This window comes from Cornus florida, unplaced genomic scaffold, assembly GCF_030987335.1.
Source record: "Cornus florida cultivar Cherokee Brave unplaced genomic scaffold, ASM3098733v1 CherokeeBrave_3.0.0_Hap2_Chr08, whole genome shotgun sequence".
Taxonomy (NCBI): Eukaryota; Viridiplantae; Streptophyta; class Magnoliopsida; order Cornales; family Cornaceae; genus Cornus; species Cornus florida.
Window position 1 is genome coordinate 40,188,667 of NW_026775578.1, and position 18,834 is coordinate 40,207,500.

Sequence of the window (18,834 nt, forward strand, 5' to 3'; positions counted from 1 at the left end):
AGTCATAGACGACATATACATGCACACACACGCACATATATAGACATGTATAGAGCCCCATGTAGAAAGAGAGAGAAGGGGTTTAGAGAGAGATGGGGAAGAGTATATGGGAAGTGGGAGTAGAAGAGCTGGTGGAAGCTGGTTTATCTGTATTTGAAGCCAAATTGTTGGAGAAAGGCCTCAAAGACGCGATTCATCGAACGGGTGGTGGTGGTGCTTTGTCGGACCCCAAGGAGCTATGGCGCGAGCTTACGGCTCGACGCTTGCTCACACCGTCGCACCCACATGCCGTGCACCAACTCGTCTACTACGGCGTCTACGCTAATTACGATGCGTCCTCAGACGACCCTCCTCCCTATTGGTTCCCTTCACTGTACGTCACTTTCACATATCCTTTTAATATCAAATTCACAAGTATATAGCAATAATAAAAAACACTTTTATACCGTATATTTTATTCACTTAGATTCTGTTTATGCTAGTTTTTTTTTTTTTTTTTTTTTTTTCCTGAAATAAAAGTGAATATACACAATTGCATTTGGCTTATTTTAGACTAATAACTGCATAAATATTGATCTAATTAAGTACAATAATTGGGTTGTATATATATTTTTTTGTAGTAAAATTTACAAGAAGAATAGCAAGGTAATAGAATTAGGATTGTACATTATATGGTTTTGGAAGTTAATTGGGCCTGCTTGCTTGAGTTTTTCTAAGAACACTTTCCTATTGAGCAATTGTACATTTGCTGACATTGCCACAATGACACAGAGAAAAGAGTGTTTGGGGCCACCACTTCAACCCTTTGTAGTCTGTGTAGCAATGTAGACAACTATAGACTAATAGAAAATGGTACAAAAATTTGTTTGGTTAACCTTTGAGAACAGTTTTCTGAAACTCAGTTTAAAAAAATTATGTTTTCGAAGTTTTTGAGAACTGTTTTCCGAGTAACAAATCAAGCAAACAAAGGATTTAACTTCAGCAATCAATGTATCATAGAATAACAACTTGATTCACAGAAAAAAATTGCAATTCAACGATGGGCTCCTTTTGTCCTGTAATGACTATTTTGATGATGGTGTGCATTCACTTTTCAAGCGAGAGCAAAAGACCACTGGCCTCAGCAGGCCCTGTTGATGTGGGCTTGAATATGTTTTTTCTGCACTTCCTGGATTCATTGCTGAGCCAAAGTTCCCAAATACACTACTTAAGTTCTTTATTTCTCAGCAATAACTTGAAATTTGTTACTATTTAACTACCTGTCTTCAATTTTTCTCATTCTTTCTCCCCCAAAACTGTTCATATTGTACTTGAGTTCTGTTGTTATATACCTGCAATGTGTGAACTTTTTTTTTCACTTGGTTTATGAATTGGACATGTTTAGTCATGGAAAATAGATTGCACAAGTAGAAGTTATAAATAGGTGAAACTGTGAACATCTTACTTGTTGGAGGCACTTGAATTTGTCAACTGCAATTTTCATTTGATTATGGGGTTTGATTAAAAACATAGTCCAATTGATGTATCAAACTCCATCAGGACCATCTCCAAGAAAGCATGTATCTGATTTCCTTCTACACCTCAAGATTTATCCATTAATAAAGAGTGTCGAAGAAATGTCAAATTATATTTTGTTATCCCGAGACAAGTTTCAAAATTGTTGTGGGAACTTGTTATTTTTTTGCACCCCCTTGATAAGTATTGAAATGCAGGTGTACATGACCTGCTAATTTCATCTAACATGACTTATGTTTGATGGTCTAGAAGGATTATTACATCAAAATTGAATTAGATCCAATTCCATGTTTTAGATATGAACAATTCACAGTTTCATTTTTATCCCTCCTAGTTTCAAAAAATTATGCACTTTTTTCATAGAAGAATCACCTGGGTGTTGGGTTGAATGGTGTCATTTGGCTGTCTTGTGGTAGAACTCTAAGGTCACATGTTTCACCTCAGCATGCTTATTCAAAGAATGTTTTTCCTAGCTTGTATCTCTGCATCTAACTGATCCACGTTTTAATTTTTTGGTCAGATATCAGTCTAAATACACGAATTTGGGCCGTCTGATGGAAACTCATGGTTCAAAGCTTTTAGGGACATCATATAAGGATCCCGTAACAAGTTTTGATCTATTTCAGGAGTTCTCTGTTCAGCATCCTGAGGCAATACCTCGTTCATCTACATACTTTTCAAAGTGAATAAACAAATTGCATTATACCTTTTCTGGTATAACAGGATTCCATTTTTGTTTCAATTAATTGTGGCAAGATAATTTCAGGTTTACTGGTCCATTGTTTTGAAAGAACTCTCAGTTCTATTCCGTGAAGTCCCTAATTGCATCTTGGATACCTCTGTCACATCAAAACATGGGGGAACATGGCTTCCTGGTTCAGTTTTGAATATTGCCGAGTGTTGTTTGTTATCGGCCAATAATTCAAAAAAGCAGGATGATAGTTTAGCCGTTGTGTGGAGGGCAGAAGGTTGTGATGATTCTCATGTTAATCATATGACAGTAAAAGAGCTCCGAGAACAAGTAATGTATGCACTTAATTTAGTGACTCTATCTTCATTATGATCATTTTAGTTGTTTCATGATATTTAGATGATCAATGACGATGGCTGAAGAGGTTAACACATTTTAAAACATTTTCTTTTTTCAATTCATATACAAAAATGGAGAAACATTTAGTGATGCTTTGATTTGCTGCATGTAGTATTGATTTTCATCTGCTATTGTGTTCTCTATATCCACCCCACAAATGTATTTTATAAGAGCTCATTAAGTCTTCACCTATTGAGAATTTAAAATTTTCCTGAAAGACACGGGTTCCTTTAGTTTTTATACCCAGAGTTGATTGGAACCTGGAAACATCCATCTTTCTAATTTCTCATCTCAGCAGTGTTTCACATTTAGAGAAAACACATGACATTTAGACATACAGAAAAGAACACATATTCTTGTGGTGAAAAAAAACTCTATTGTCTAGTGGACATCCATTCACCTTGCAATTTAGTTGTTCCATATTTTTTACAATTCCTCAATTTCAAAATAAGACATCTATACTTGGACTCTATTTTTGTCCCTTTGTTTTTCCCCTTCTATTGATGGATTTACTACTATCACACAGGTTGGTGGCAAATGCACTGGATACAATGTTCACAAAGGGTGATGCAATTGCAATTGACATGCCAATGACAGTCACTGCAGTCATTATATATTTGGCAATCATACTAGCAGGATTTGTTGTTGTGTCAATAGCTGATAGTTTTGCAGCAAAAGAAATTGCAACTCGTTTGCGTGTTTCAAAAGCAAAGGCTGTCTTTACTCAGGTGATTTTACTTCTGTAAATCTTCCTTACATAAAAAATGTAGAATTGCTGAGGAAAGCACCAACTTTGTCCCACATTCTTAATTACTATTATTCATATTTTTTCTCTCGCCTTTCCTTGTATCTGCTGAAGCTATGCTTACTAATTTAATATATTTCATAGTAGCAGTTGTTTCTAGATGGATAAGTACATCCTATTTGTAAATTGTTTGTGCATTCTGTTAAGCCCCAGAGTTGGCTTGAGATAGTTCAATGTAAGGAAAAAACTTGAAGGTCTGCTTTCTTTCAATATTGTTAAATCGGAAGTAGATTTATTGTCAATGGACTCTTTTTCTGGAATTTAGACACTCAAAATGCTATACATTTGGGTATATGATATTTCCCTGGTTTTTATAGTATATTTGGTTGTTTATATTTATATATATATAATAACTATTGGTATGAACTTATGTTGAAGCATCCTCTTTCTCTTTTTTATATTGAAACAAGATTTTAGCTATAGCAAAGTAAAATCCTCATCATAAAACAAAAGAAAATCTTAGGTATGGTAAAACATTCTATATTCATCACTATTAGTCTTACTACTTTCTTCATATTACAATTGTCAGAGCATACTCAAACTAGTTTTGAAGCACAATCTTTTTGGTTTTTTTTGCAAGCTATGAAGCAAATTAAGGACAAAAATGAAGGAAACAAGTTAACCTTATCCAATTAAAAGAATGTGGCTGGCGTTCGTTTATGTGTTTGAGCAATCAAACTTCTTATTTTATTTTTTTATTATTATTTTGGATAAGTAAAAACATTTTACATACATTTCATGAAAAGTTTACTAGCTTAGGGATATACATAGAATTGTTTTTTCGGATGAGTAGATCCTTTATACATACATTTCATGGAAAGGTTACTGGGTTAGGGATAAGACCTGTGCAGGAGTAATTTGATAATGAAAGTAAAAATAAAGTATTTTCGGTAATTTAAAAAATGGCCATTATGCACTCTGTCTTTTTCTCTGTGTTTGATCTCTTGCTATTTGCTTACTTGACATACTAGAGTGTCTATTAGAAAGTAAAATTTCCAACTTTTAAGCCTATTCGGGTGCATGAATACTATCAATCCGGCTTGTCCTCTCCGGAGAACATGACAAAGTTTGTGGAAAGGAGACCTTTCTTTTCCAAGGTTGGAGTAGGGGAAGTGGCTAAACTTATCTATTAGTGGGAAAGATTGAGAGAAGTAGATGAATCGAGTGAAACTAAAAAAGAAAAAGATTCTATAATCAACAATCGGAAAATTCATGAATCGTTTAGTCAAATTTGATGCTGGTCTTGCCTGGAAATTACTGCTCGCAGATTCTAACCCAAGCTTTGGCATTAATTTCCATAATTTTATCCTAAAAGTAAATTTTATACATCCACTCCCTGGTTTCATAATGTGCTCTTTGTGCACCAGGTGTAGTTTTTCAAAGAGCCTATTGGTTTTGTTCTTTTTATTTGGATTGTTGTTTTGTTTCTTTTCTTTCATTTTTTCTGGGTCAAATTCTCCTCTTGCTGTGTTATATTATGTTACAGATGCTTTTTACTCCTCTTCTACTCGCTTTTTCTAATTAAACTTAAATTACACCCTACGTGGAATTTTTTCTTGTACTTGGCCCTTTACAATTTGGAGGGAACCCCACGTCATCAGCAAATAACGTCAACAAAACTGAGTTCCCGACATCGACACCCTAAAGTTTTTGTTCCCAAAATTTATAATTCTTTTTTTTTTTCTTTTGTTTTTAAAATTAGATGACAATTCTAATTTGATTTATTGTTTTGCACTTCTGTGGAAACCAAGAGGTTCAAAGTGTATCCTGCATTTTCAGGAAACTGGTGTGTCTCTATTTGCTGGATTCATATGACCACCATTTGCTGGATTCATATGACCACCATAATCAACATGGGAAGGATCCATTTCCACAAGATGTCCGGATAAATTCTAAAACTTTCCCTTAATACACACCCCTAGTAAATTATATATGCAGTAATCATTAACTAAAACTGATTTTTTATCATGTATTATCTGAAATTTTAGTATTTTTTTTTCCCTTCATGAATATAGCAGATAAAATAAACTAACTTCCCCCCCCCCCCCCCCCAAAAAAATAAATAAATAAATAAAAATAAAAATTAATATTAATAATAATAATTTTCATGTTGCATATATACTGCTTTGTTTGAAATGATTTCTAACTTAATATTTTATTCAGGATTTTATAGTACGAGGAGGTCGGAAGTTTCCTTTATACAGGTAAGATTACAATATAACAGATCTTTCTGGCTGCTAAATTAAGTAAATCTCACATGCAATGGATTATTATTAGTGCTCTTTTCATATCCTCACGTCTGACTGGATTTCCCTGCTATGTGTGTTCCATAAGTCATGCTCATACCCGAACTTCTCTCAGAAGAACTGAGAAGCCTAAATGACTATGTATATTGTCAAGAGCTTAATTACTCATCATTTTATGTTTTCTAAGTTATTTTCTAAAGCTTTCCTTTTGTAGCTGGAGTAGCTTAAAGTGTTGACATGAGTGGTCCTATAGTCTAGCTGAAGGGAGTTAGGAAGTGCGATGCACAGCTTCCTGGTCCTGCAAAAGAACCTTCGAGCCCCAAAATTCCTTGGACTAGAAATTGGTATTTGTAGACATCAAAATTTTGGTGGTGTTTTAATCACCGTTCAATGAGTCAAAGGGTCAAAATTCATCTTTGATTTGTTAGTCAAGAATTCAAAGTCAATTTTGGTCTCAACAATAATGCCTTGATCCACTATAAAATATGAGTCGGTGGGTTGAGCCAAAATATCCAACAAGCTTAGATCCATTTAAAAAATAGGTCATCTAAATGGATCTTCCTAACAGACAAGTATCAGAAGTTATACATATCACTTCGGATAATTATCATAAGTGGTATATATCAAGTTATCAACATAGATATCACAATTGGCATGTATCAGCATGAATAATCACAAGTAACCTAAGAAGCATGGACATAGATACGGGACACGAATACGACACGAACACGGCGACACGGAAAATCCTAAAAAATTAGGACATAGACACGGCGGGAACACGGTGAATAATAAATAAATATATGTATATATAGGGTAAATTACACGGACTTCTCCTATGGTTTGCTATAATTACAGGGACCTCCCTTGTGGTTTGGAAATTTACCCGGACCTCCCCTAGAAATGAAACTATCCTACACGAACCTTCCCTCTTAGTGAAGGACCATTAAATAGACTAACATACCAGTTTTATTTACTGAAATGCCCTCAAGTTAGTATGTTAAATGACTGAAATATCCATATACTATTAAAATATATATATATATATATATACACAACAAACCACCACCCACCCCACCAACCTACCTTTTCCTCCGGCCGACCACCACCACCACCACCATAACCACCATCATACCTCTCACGATTACAACAACGATTGACCTCCAACTGTAGACCACCAACATCGGTGCCTTGGGAGAAAACGAGTATGGATCTGGTACTGAGATGTCTATTCTCCATCGAGATTTCACAATCTCTAGCAATTTGATCTCCGACGAGCTCACTGGCATCATTGTAGGACACATCGCGGAGAGCTGCAGAGGCACGAGCTTCCCATCGGAGAATAGCTTATCGGCGAGGAGCATAGTGACCAGATCTTCGAGCCTAAACTCGAAATCGCCTAAGGAAACTTCTAAATTTGGCGATCTGCCAATCTTTGACGGCTTTCCGTCACAATTTCTCGGCGGAATCATATTCGAGGACTCACCGATTTGTTTTTTCCCTACTATTCCTTTTTTTTTTTTTTTTTTTCCTCTCGTGTTCTTTTTCTCTCTCCTCCACCTCCTATCACAATCGCCACTGAGCACCACCACCACCCTTCAACCACAACCATAGAATGATATATACATCGACGTCAATTCTCTGCCCTTCCTCTTCTTTGAATTGGATCCCAAACACAGAACACCAATCAAAGAATCCCAAACACAGAACACCAATTACTCAAACCCCAAAACCTGAATCCCAATCCCAATTACTCAAACCCCAAACCCAATCCCAATCACTAGAACCCATCAAATCCTGAACACAGAACACCAGTCGCAATCCCAATCAGTCGAATTAGTCTCGTCAGTGTCTTTGTTGCCTCGTATTCGCCGAAGCATTCACATCGTCAGTTGATTTCTCTAGTATGGAACGATCAGTTCCCAGGCTCTTGTATGTTTAAAATGAAAGAGATATTGGTGATGTGTATATGCGTATATGCATACTTGAAGGTGGAAACATTATCTTTGTGGTTGGGGGTGGTGGTGATGGTGGGTAGTAGACGAATATATTATAGATAGAGAAAGTGAGATAGATGGTAGTGACAAGGGTATTTTGGGGATTTTACTAAAATTTGTACTTGACATCAGCATAATCCGTCGTTGATTGATGTTGACTCTAACAGAAGGGAGGACTCTAACAAAAGGGAGGTTCGTGTAAGAAATTTTCATTTTTAGGGGAGGTCTGAGTAAATTCCCAAACCATAGGGGAGGTCCGTGTAATTATGAAAAAATCATAGGGGAGGTTGTGTAATTTACCCTTATACATATGATGTTGTACTTTAATAAATTAAGATAATATTATTTTTATCAACCTAATAATGAAAAAAAAATTGTGCTTTGCCGGGGAAAAGAGAGAATGATAGAAAGAGGGTTAAGAAAGACGAGAAAACAAAGAAGTATAAATATGCAAGAGTTTGAACCTTTGAACTAAATATAAGCATAAATATCTAATTATTTAATATCAAATTGTTTTATGAAACAACTTTTTTTTAAGTAATTATATAATGACCATCATATTATTGAAAACTACTAAACAACTCCTCATAGTTACACTTCAACCTAGGTTTCTTTCTAAAACTTTCTTAAAATCCCCAAGTGCCTTACTTATCAAAAAATAAAAATAATAATCATGGTGTGTTCAGGGGCAGAGGCAGGGGGAGGCCAGCAGGGGCTATGGCCCTCCCCAAAATTTTTATTAACTTTTATTAGTACAACCTAAAATGAAAAATAGTATAGATAAATGCATACTTGGCCCCCAGAATATTTTCTAACTATAAATTGTTTGTAACTTTCTATTAAAAATACACGACTTTCTTATACTTTTTTTTTAAAAAATACACGACTTTCTTATACTTTTTTTTTTCCCTTAAACCTTTCAATATTATATTAAACTAATCCCAATTGCAATAATAGATAATATATTCACTTTACTTTAGGGTTGAAAGTTTTTTTAAATTTTGGCTTAATTGTCTTACTGTCTGTTTTTTGTGTTTGTTATGGAAATTTGATAAAATAAAAAAAAGTTTCTTTAAATAACTAATTGATTGATTAATTTCAGGTTAATTGGTTATACGATGTTCAAGCTACCAATCAATAGTATATGAATTTTATTGTCTCAAAGATAATTATTTGGTCTTTTGTAGTAGTTATTTGGTCTTTTTGGTTAATTTTTGTACATATTTATATCATTTTTGACTAGATATAGGCCATTATTTTTTTTTTTTTTTTTTTACACAAATTGGCTGACGATTGGTTTGATAAATTTTTGTATGACTATAATTGATAAATTCCACACCCCCCCCCCCCCCCCCCCCCCCCAACCCCTCTCTAAAAAAAAAAAGGTTTTAGTAGTACTAGCTCACCCCATAATAGATTAGCCCACCCCATTATGCAATTTTGGATCCACCCTTGAATATATATATATATATATATGGCTTAAAATAGTCTTATATTAATTGTAAGTTCGGCCCCCTAACCATAGAATCCTGGCGCCGCCCTTGGGCGTGTCCATGCCGTGTCCGAATATCTATGGCGTGTCTAAACTGTGTCCACGGCGTGTCCGAATATTAAAAAAAAAAAAAAAAAAAAACATACACATTTTTTGACATGTCTGACACGTGTTAGGGCATCTCAGGCGCGTGTCCGTATTCGACACGGATTCTTTGCCCTTTTAGGCATGTCTGTGCTTCCTAGCAAGTAACAGATGTCAAAGTCTTATAGGAGCTTCCACGCAGCAGTGTTCCTAGAACACTGGGAGTCTACCTCCTCATTAAGCCTATAAATAGAGGCTTAAGAATGAAGAACTAACAACAAGACTCACAGAGAATATTGAAGTTCTGCCAGATTCTTCACTCTCTCAACACTCAAGCACTAAAGATATTGAAACAAGCTCTAAAGATATTGAAACAATGCCGTTCTTCCTCAACCATTCAGTAAGTCTGAAGATTTGTTAGACAAAACTATTTGAGATCAAGCTTCTTTAGCGCTCGATTTGAAGGCTTTTCAGGTCTTCCTTCACAACAACTTGATTCAAGATCAAACTCTAATGACCCTTGAACACGAACCAATAAAGGATATTGAATTAGAGGAGACATTCTTTTTGTAAAGGATATTTACAGAAGATTGTACCCAATTTTCGTGAAGTGAATAAAAATGATGTTTTGTCCACTTTTTTGTTCCTTAATTTTCAGACTTGAAATTTCTGTGTGCAATGAATTTGTCACACGAATTTCAAGTTTGAAAATTAAGGAAAAGAAAAGTGGACAAATTATCAATTTTATTTATTTTGCAAAACAGATGAGTATTTTCCTCTGTGAATATTCTTTAGAGAAAGAATGTCTCCTCTATCACCAAGTAAAATTCCTGGTTCTATGTGGCCACGGGGGCCTACAGTCTTTGGCTTTTATCTGACTTCGGCAACCGTAGAGAGCAGGAAATGAGACTCTCAAAGGTCCATTCTAACTGTGGCCCTACTTAAGGGCTTTGTTGATAAGATTCCGTTGATTCAATCTCCTCTGTGGTCTGAATCCAAGGACTGCTCTCCTTTGTGGCCTGGATCCAAGGACTGCTCAAGCTTGACCTTGAATCAGGTTGGAACTTAAGTGAAAAACGGCACAATTTTGATGTGCTTGTTGTTCTTCCCCTTCAAAGCTTGGAATGTTGAAAGAATGTAAAGTTTGGCAGATTTTTGATATTCTGTTAGAGTCGTTTTCTTGTTTTTCTTCACCCTTGAGCCTCAATTTATAAGCTTAATTAGAGAGGTAAGAGTTCCAATGTCCAAGAAAAATGCTGCATGGAAGCTCCACTCAGGCTTTGACATGTGTCAGTGTGTCACCTATGATTATCTATGTTGATGTATGTTGGAATTCTACCCCTTCATTCGGCACAGTAGAAGCAAGACACAAACAAGCACACATAAAAACACAATATTTACATGGTTTGGCCAAACTCGACCTGCGTCCAAGGAAGGAAGAAACTTCACTATAATGAATCAAGAAGAGAATATACAACTATAAAGAATGCCCACTCACATGAAATTATGCCAATTGAGACTTTGAACACCGAACCGTGTACTCAAACTCTGCTCAGCTATGGTGTTGGATACTTAAGCCTTTCATGGTCTACCACTTCTCACCATCGGGGTTCTATTTACTCACTCATCATCTCTACCCCACACACACCAATTTCTATGAAGTTGCATCTCTCTACTCTCACCCACTCTTTGCTCTTCTCACTTCTTCATTCTCTCCACTTCTCTACCTTCTCCACTCAACTCCACATTATTTATAGGAGTTCCTAACCCTAGCTTGGTGAACAATTAATGCAAATCCTTATTGGACAAGGAAAGAAACTACTTGGGGCTCAAGTAGAATTACTTTAGGTCGAAGTCTAACAATACATCCCTAAACCAATACAACTCAAAGCTCAAGTGAGTAAGAATTTGAGACATCCCCAACAATATTTGTCACTTGTGATAATTATCAGTCAAGAAAACCCATTTTGAATTGGGTTCAAGCCCATTGGGAAATTTAATTTGACCAATCAACCTATAGTTTAGATTGGGTCAATATTGGTACTTGTGGACCAATCAAATGGAATATATATTACTGTGAAATTTTAATGTCTATGGTGTTGCTAAACAATTTGAATGAGCTATGTATCGGAAGAGGATTGCGGAAGTGGAATGGAGGAGGCTTCTTGAATCACTTCAGCGGAAGCTCAGTTTCCCATCATGCCCAATTGTTCCTCACTTTTCAATTATTTGACCAACTTGCCTTCAACGTTTCAGTTCAAGGCTACTTCTTAAAGGACAATAAGTGCTGAACACTGACTTGAATTCAGTATGGTGCAATGGAAGCCCATTTATGAAGTGCTTCATCTTGATTTTCACAACTTCCCTAGGATGGAAGATTTGATAACTTGTAAACACTCTTCTTTCTTTTAACACACACACAATAAGTGGGTTGGCCAAATCATCAAAGGTAGGTGAGTTGTTAGAGGCGATGGCCCAAGAACCAAACACACATGTTCAACTATGAATGGACTTACAAATGCATGTTTTTTCTGGTTACTGCACTCATCAGTTTATAGTATCTTGACTCAAAATGGGTTGGGGACAACTTGGTTTAACCCCAAACCATTGATCTAATTTCACTTCCTCTTGGACCTATGCTTTGTGCTAAGAGCTGACATTTGTTAAATAGTCCAATTCAATAAAATCCTGTCCAATAATTTCAACTTAGTATTTCTGTTGAGAGAATATATTGATAGGAGTGATTTAAACCTTGATACAATATTGATAGAGTGATTTATGGGATTGATTTTAGGAGCCCCCAACAATGTATCTTCCTATTTATCACGTGTATCCTTTCACCTACAAATAGAGGTGGTCATTATAAACAAAAAAAACTAAGAGAGCTAATATAATAAAAGTGATGTATCCCTTTGGGCTTTGTGTGTCGTGGATATAGGCTGTAGTGGCCAAACCACATATATTCTTGTGTTGTTTCATTGTTAATCTCTCTCCTCAATCTTTTATTTATTTTTTTCAACATTGTATCAGAACAGGTTTATCATACCATACTCTAGACTTGTTTGGCTCTCCTATATCTCAATTGAATTTTGTGATCATATTTACTTGTTTTGGATCCTCTAGTCTCAGACTTTTGGATCAACTCGTCTTAGATCTTACGATTAACTCGTCTCGGATCAACTTGTCTCGATCTTATGATCAACTCGTCTTGGACTCTCCGCATCTACTCGTCTTGTACTCTCGATAATTTCGTATTTAGTTTCAAGTTGGACGCTTGAATTAAAATCTCCATGTACCAACTTCCCCCCGCGCACGCGCGCGCGCTCGCGGTGGGGTGGTGTGTTGAGAGAATTGTGATACCCTCGGATTTCCGAATGCGGGTTGGCCAGGCCCACGCCCGAATACCCGAGGATATCAAAACAAATTGATGATAAACGAACACAGAGTATAAAAAGAATAAAGAAGAATAAATAAAATGCTGACAAGAAACTAAAATGATAATCTAATAATAAATCTCAGAATATATTTCCATTAGTTAATAAACTCTTCTGATACAACTGATCCTCCAAAATACAACTCGGGAATCCATACTGTGTGGACCCCTAGAAAATCCAAACTAAACAAATGACAGCAATAACTGTCTAAATCAGGAAACTGAATCATAAAGGAACTCCTATGTAGCATCGGAAGAATGAAGTAGATTGATCCTCGCTCAGCACGAATAACCTCTACTCCTGACGAACACCTGAAAAATAATGGTGGGTGAGGCCCATAAACAAGTTCTACTCTACTACAGTCCAAGCAGAGATCCGATACACGTATACATCCTAGTCAATCCAACAGTAACTAGTAGTCCGTATATATATACACACTAAAGGAACCTCACTAGACTATAGGGTTGTCTCAACCTGAATAGTAGGTAACACGCAAAACGCACATATAGTGGGCATGAGTACCTAGACCTACCAGGGTACACAACTACACTATATCTAGCTACACATCCCTAGCGATATACGCACCCTAACCACTGATCCTGAGACTCAAGCTCATATCATGGCACCATACTTATATAAATATAATCTAGTAACCATCCTATCTAGTATAAATTAATCCTCCATAAGTCATTCAACTTGTTCAGCTGACCTGACTTGAATATAAGTAGGACTTAACATTTTAGTTAATCCATTCCCTTATATAATAAATTAATCCTTCCTAAGTCATTCAACTTGTTCAGCTGACCTGACTTGAATATAAGTAGGACTTAACATTTTAGTTAATCCATTCCCTTATATAAAATAGGTAGGACTTAACTGATAAGTTAATCCGTCCCTAAAATGCCACCGTCCCATACCGGTGCATTAAATCACAAAATCTAACAATTGATGTAACGATTAAGGAAATACATCAAACAATCCAGAAATAATTATGATAATATGATATCAAGTTATCACAAAATAGGAATGACTTATTATTTATTTAAGCTTCCTATATCATATGTCCTACACAAACTGAATCTTATACATGATGATATTTTATTATACCGTCAAATAAGCATTCTCCGTATCTAATTCATCCTACACATTTAATCTCAATTGCTTAAACATATTAAAAGATTCAATTCATTCGTTTGTTTAAAACATTCAAATAGCAAGCATCATTATGATTGAGTCTATTTAAATTTATTTAAACCCAAACCTAGTTCCTATTTAATGTTCAGGAATCCTAGGCATGTTTCTACTTTCCATCATTCCACAAATATGAAAAAATACATAATGTAAACATATAAAAATTCACACCGGAAATCAAATCAAAATCATGCATTTATCAATTCATAACACAAGAGCAGATATGAACCAATTTCATAAAACCTATGTTCTAATCAAATTAAACATGCATAATTATTTAATTTTATGTGTTTAATAAATCCTGGAATTTCCTAGGCATGCATAGAAACACGAATCAAAGGGAAAGAGATAGAAGAAGAACTTGCCTTAAACTTTCGGATCGAAAGTTAAACTTCTTCTTCCTTGATCTTCTCTCTACAGAGTTTTTCTCCTCCTTCCTTCCTTCTCTAACTCTCTCTCTCTAGAATATATCACGTGAATATTTCTAACCCCCTTTTACAACCTGTAGCTATATATTTATAGGCTAAATAAAATAACCCTAACCCTTTTCTCAATCCAAGTCAACTTAAAAAAAAATAAAAAAAAATAAAATATTAAAAAGGTAAGTAAAATATGTTACGTATATAATTTATGTATATCTTTATTAAATAAATAAATTATACACATCCCATTATTTATTAATGGATTATCCAATAATACTTAAGTTACCATAATATTATAAAGTAACTTAAAATATAACACGTATCAAATCTATGTATATTTTTATTATTTAAATATAAAACATATACATCAGATTAAATATTACTACCCAAGTTACCATAAAAGTAATTAATAAATTACTTTCCCTTTTATATATATTAAAAAGGTAAGTAAAATATGTTACGTATATAATTTATGTATATGTTTATTAAATAAATAAATTATAAACATTCCATTATTTATTAATAGATTATCCAATAATACTTAAGTTACCATAATATTATAAAGTAACTTGAAACATAACACGTATCAAATCTATGTATATTTTTATTATTTAAATATAAAACATATACATCAGATTAAATATTACTACCCAAGTTACCATAAAAGTAATTAATAAATTACTTTCCTTTTTATATATGTATATAATATATAACTATATATATACATACACAACTATTCACGGGTAATAATCCATACACATCCAACCTGCTATCCAAGTAGTCCATGGGACCCAATTGGTTGGCCAATTACCACTAACCATAACCATAAAAGAAAAATAAAATAAAATAATAAAAGAAACGAAAACATTTAATTTACAATTAATCAAAATACCATTTAAGTACGTAATCTAATTAAACAATTAACACATAGACAAATACAAATAATACATAGACAAATAATCAAATAATCAAGTAATACCTAGTTCAATTAAACACATAAACAATTAGTCAAATAATCAATTAAATAATTAAAAATATAATTAAAACAAATAAATAAATACCGAGACTATCCTTTTAAAATTAGGGGTATTACAAGAATAGATTGATAGGAGTGATTTAAACCTTGATACAATATTGATAGAGTGATTTATGGGATTGATTTTAGGAATCCTCCATCAATCTATTTTCCATATTTTTCAATTGTATTCTTTCACCTACAAATAGAGGTCGTCATTGTAAACAAAAAACTAAGAGAGAATATAATAATAGTGATGTAGCCTTTTGGGCTTTGTGTGTCATGGATGTAGGCCTTAGAGGCCAAACCACATATATTCTTGTATTGTTTCATTCTTAATTTCGTTCCTCAATCTTTTATTTTCTTTCAACAATTTCAAGCCACAGAATAAAATTTTGATTATTCCAATAGCAAGTTAAGTTCAGTTGTCACCTGGTCCAAACTTTAGTGTGTTTATTTATTTTTAAAATTTTCTGGGATTTGGGATGGACTTGCTATAGGTCTTGTTTGCTAGTTAGTTGATTATCTCAGCCTTGTGCTTTCTAGAATGTTTTGCTGGTGAGTTGAGAATCAATCCTTTTATAAGTTAACAACAAAAAAGTTTTGAAGCATGAAATTATTAGATTGAGCCTCCAGGGATTGAGTAAGATTGATTTTACTCTTTCTGAATATTCAGTTTGTGCAATTAGTATAAAATATTTGGTCAGTGTTCAGTCATTTTTTAATGCACCACTGCTATCACCATTGCTATTCCATTTTTTCTCCTTGCAGTCGAGTTGTAGAAGCTGCTCCATATAAAGCTATTGTGATCTCTGGAACTGGAAAGGATGTAGACATTCAATTAAGAAAACAGGATTTATCATGGAAAGATTTTCTTTCAAGTGTCAATCACCTTCCTAGGTAAACGACTTTGGTGTCAGGTTGACCCACTGAAATTATTACTTGTGCAATTCAAGAGTCTAATAAAACAATCAGTTTGTTTCTTATATATATATATATTTTCATGCTTACTAGTGAAAACTTCAACGGACATTTTCTTTTCTAGCAGACCAATACATTACTCTCCAGTTTATCAACCTATAGGCTCTGTGACTAATATACTCTTCTCGTCTGGAACCACAGGTAAGAGAAATTGTTTGATCTGGTCACTTTTTTCTCAGTACTTTGTTGTGACATTTTCCTTTATCCCATGATTTTTTGTTTGATCTTTTTGCCTTCATAGGAGATCCAAAAGCTATTCCATGGACGCAACTTTCTCCTATTCGAGCTGCTGCTGAAGCATGGGCACATAATGATGTCCAAGCTGGTGATATTTTCTGCTGGCCCACAAATTTAGGGTGGGTGGTGGGACCAATTTTACTCTACGCATGCTTTCTAAATGGTGCAACTCTAGCTCTTTATCATGGATCTCCTCTTGGACGAGGTTTTGGAAAATTTGTTCAGGTGGGTTGTCCAATAACCAATTAACCTCTATATTCTCAACCGTAAGAACACTGTTTCATTAAATTGATTCCACCAAGGATTTTTTTGATTCACATGAGAAATTGTTTCTTTGAGTCATGATCATTGGAAAAATCGAGTTCTAGATTGCTAATTGCTTAAGCTAAATTTATAATTTTCTATTTTTTTCTAAAGAAAACAAATTATTCTCCATTTTGCATTTAATGACACATCATGCCTGTTAGAGTAGGATTTATTTTATTATTAAGGGTCAATCTTTACAATCCCAAAGAGTACCTTATTTATTCTTCATTTATTTTTCTAATTACATGTGTTCAGGATGCAGGAGTAACTAATTTGGGTACAGTTCCAAGCTTAGTAAAGGCTTGGAAGAGTACGCAGTGTATGGAAGGCCTAGATTGGACAAAGATAAAGTAATTCTGTTTGAGCTCTGAGTATTCATGGTTGCATTTCTTAACAAGGAAAACGAAAATACTCACATTCAAATATCTGCAGGGTATTTGGTTCCACTGGTGAAGCCTCCAATGTTGATGATGATCTTTGGCTTTCTTCAAGGGCTTATTACAAACCTATTATTGAATGTTGTGGAGGCACAGAGCTTGCATCATCATACATTCAAGGAAACCTTCTGCAGCCACAAGCTTTTGGAGCATTTAGCTCTGCATCAATGTCAACGGGGTTTGTCATCCTTGACGAGCATGGGGTTCCTTTTGTAAGAATTAGCACATTTTCTGGCAGGTTTTTGATTGTGTTGGGCTTCTTGATAGTTGTTGTAGTCACCAACATTTAACCAAATCACTTGGTACGTATGGGTGCTGCTGCCATTTCACCTTAAAGCAAGGAGCATAATAATAATTCACTTGCTTAGTTGCTTAGCCTTTTCAAGTGAAATTGCAGCAGTATGCCTGACCTGTGATGGCTGTGTGGGATCAATAGGCAATGCAATGATTGTTGTAAAAAATTAACTGTTTTTGAAGAAGCCAAACCTAATGGATTGTTATGCTAGGATATCTTTCTTATGCAGATGCATGATCTTTGTGACTTGTTTGACAGCCGGATAATAAAGCTTGTGTTGGTGAAGTGGGATTATTTCCTCTATACATGGGAGCGACGGATAGATTGCTTAATGCTGATCATGAGGAAGTGTATTTCAAGGGAATGCCAATATATAAAGGAATGGTATGCAGTCTTTAGAGACACTTTTTCCATGTTCTTAATTGTAGTTTTTATGTAACTGATTTAATTTAAATTTAGACATAGCAATAATAAAGCTCCAACTAAAATTTCCATTCTAGAAGAATTGGATCAATTATAGAGCAACTTATTGTGTTAAATGCAATTCTGTTGGTGACTAGTCACCTGAACCATACTGTGCACATCCTTTTCTTATGGGTATCGCATAGAATTGGTCTACAGCTTGGGTTGCAGAGTCTGTCTTTCAGCTTCCAGAAGCCAGGACTGATAGGGTGTTGAGTTTGAATCTTTTGGGGCAAGATAGGTGTTCTATGTACTGGGTAATCATGATCTTTCTCCCGCTCTGGTGGGTATTACCATTCGAAAAATCTGGTTATAGACCACAAGTGTCATTTCTGTCTTAAATGGGCAGAAAGTGAGATTTCCAAATCAGAATCATTAGTATCACAAAATTTGGAGATGTTTCTTTGTCAATTTTGAGGGACTTTTTCTTTTTTAGGGAATTGAAGGAATGATAATATCTCAAAAAAAAAAAAAAAAAAAAAAAATTAAAGCTGTTTTTGAATTTTTTTTCCCAGAAAATGGCTGCTTTCAGGCAATTTTTCACGTTTTAAGAAAATGTCCCTAAACTAAAAATGCCTGAAATTGACCGTGTTATCAACACTTGTATCAATTCTAGTTTGTGAATTTGCAGAAACAAAAATAAAAATAAAAATTGAGTTTTCAGAAACAAAAACAGGCGAGCAGTGCTGTCATCTAATTAGCTGGCTTAGGAAATTGCTAAATCACTGAATCTTGTCTTCTTCTTTGTTTCTTCTTTTTGCTTTGTTGTGTTGTTTCTATATTAGGGATATTAAAATTTTCGCAACGGTAAGGTTGCTCCATTGTGAC

General features: G+C 34.7%; 1 protein-coding gene across 1 annotated transcript in view; it reads left to right on the plus strand.

The window, feature by feature from the left end:
* The window catches only part of LOC132271436 (probable CoA ligase CCL12), a 20,213-nt gene continuing 1,379 nt past the window's right edge, over positions 1-18,834 (plus strand). Inside the window, exons 1-11 of the mRNA XM_059772814.1 lie at positions 1-373; positions 2,036-2,165; positions 2,282-2,541; positions 3,132-3,333; positions 5,574-5,614; positions 16,060-16,188; positions 16,337-16,410; positions 16,511-16,731; positions 17,068-17,162; positions 17,245-17,461; positions 17,803-17,928. Coding sequence (XP_059628797.1) covers positions 93-373; positions 2,036-2,165; positions 2,282-2,541; positions 3,132-3,333; positions 5,574-5,614; positions 16,060-16,188; positions 16,337-16,410; positions 16,511-16,731; positions 17,068-17,162; positions 17,245-17,461; positions 17,803-17,928 — 1,776 coding nt within the window. The 5' untranslated portion in view covers positions 1-92. The remainder of the gene's footprint in view (positions 374-2,035; positions 2,166-2,281; positions 2,542-3,131; positions 3,334-5,573; positions 5,615-16,059; positions 16,189-16,336; positions 16,411-16,510; positions 16,732-17,067; positions 17,163-17,244; positions 17,462-17,802; positions 17,929-18,834) is intronic.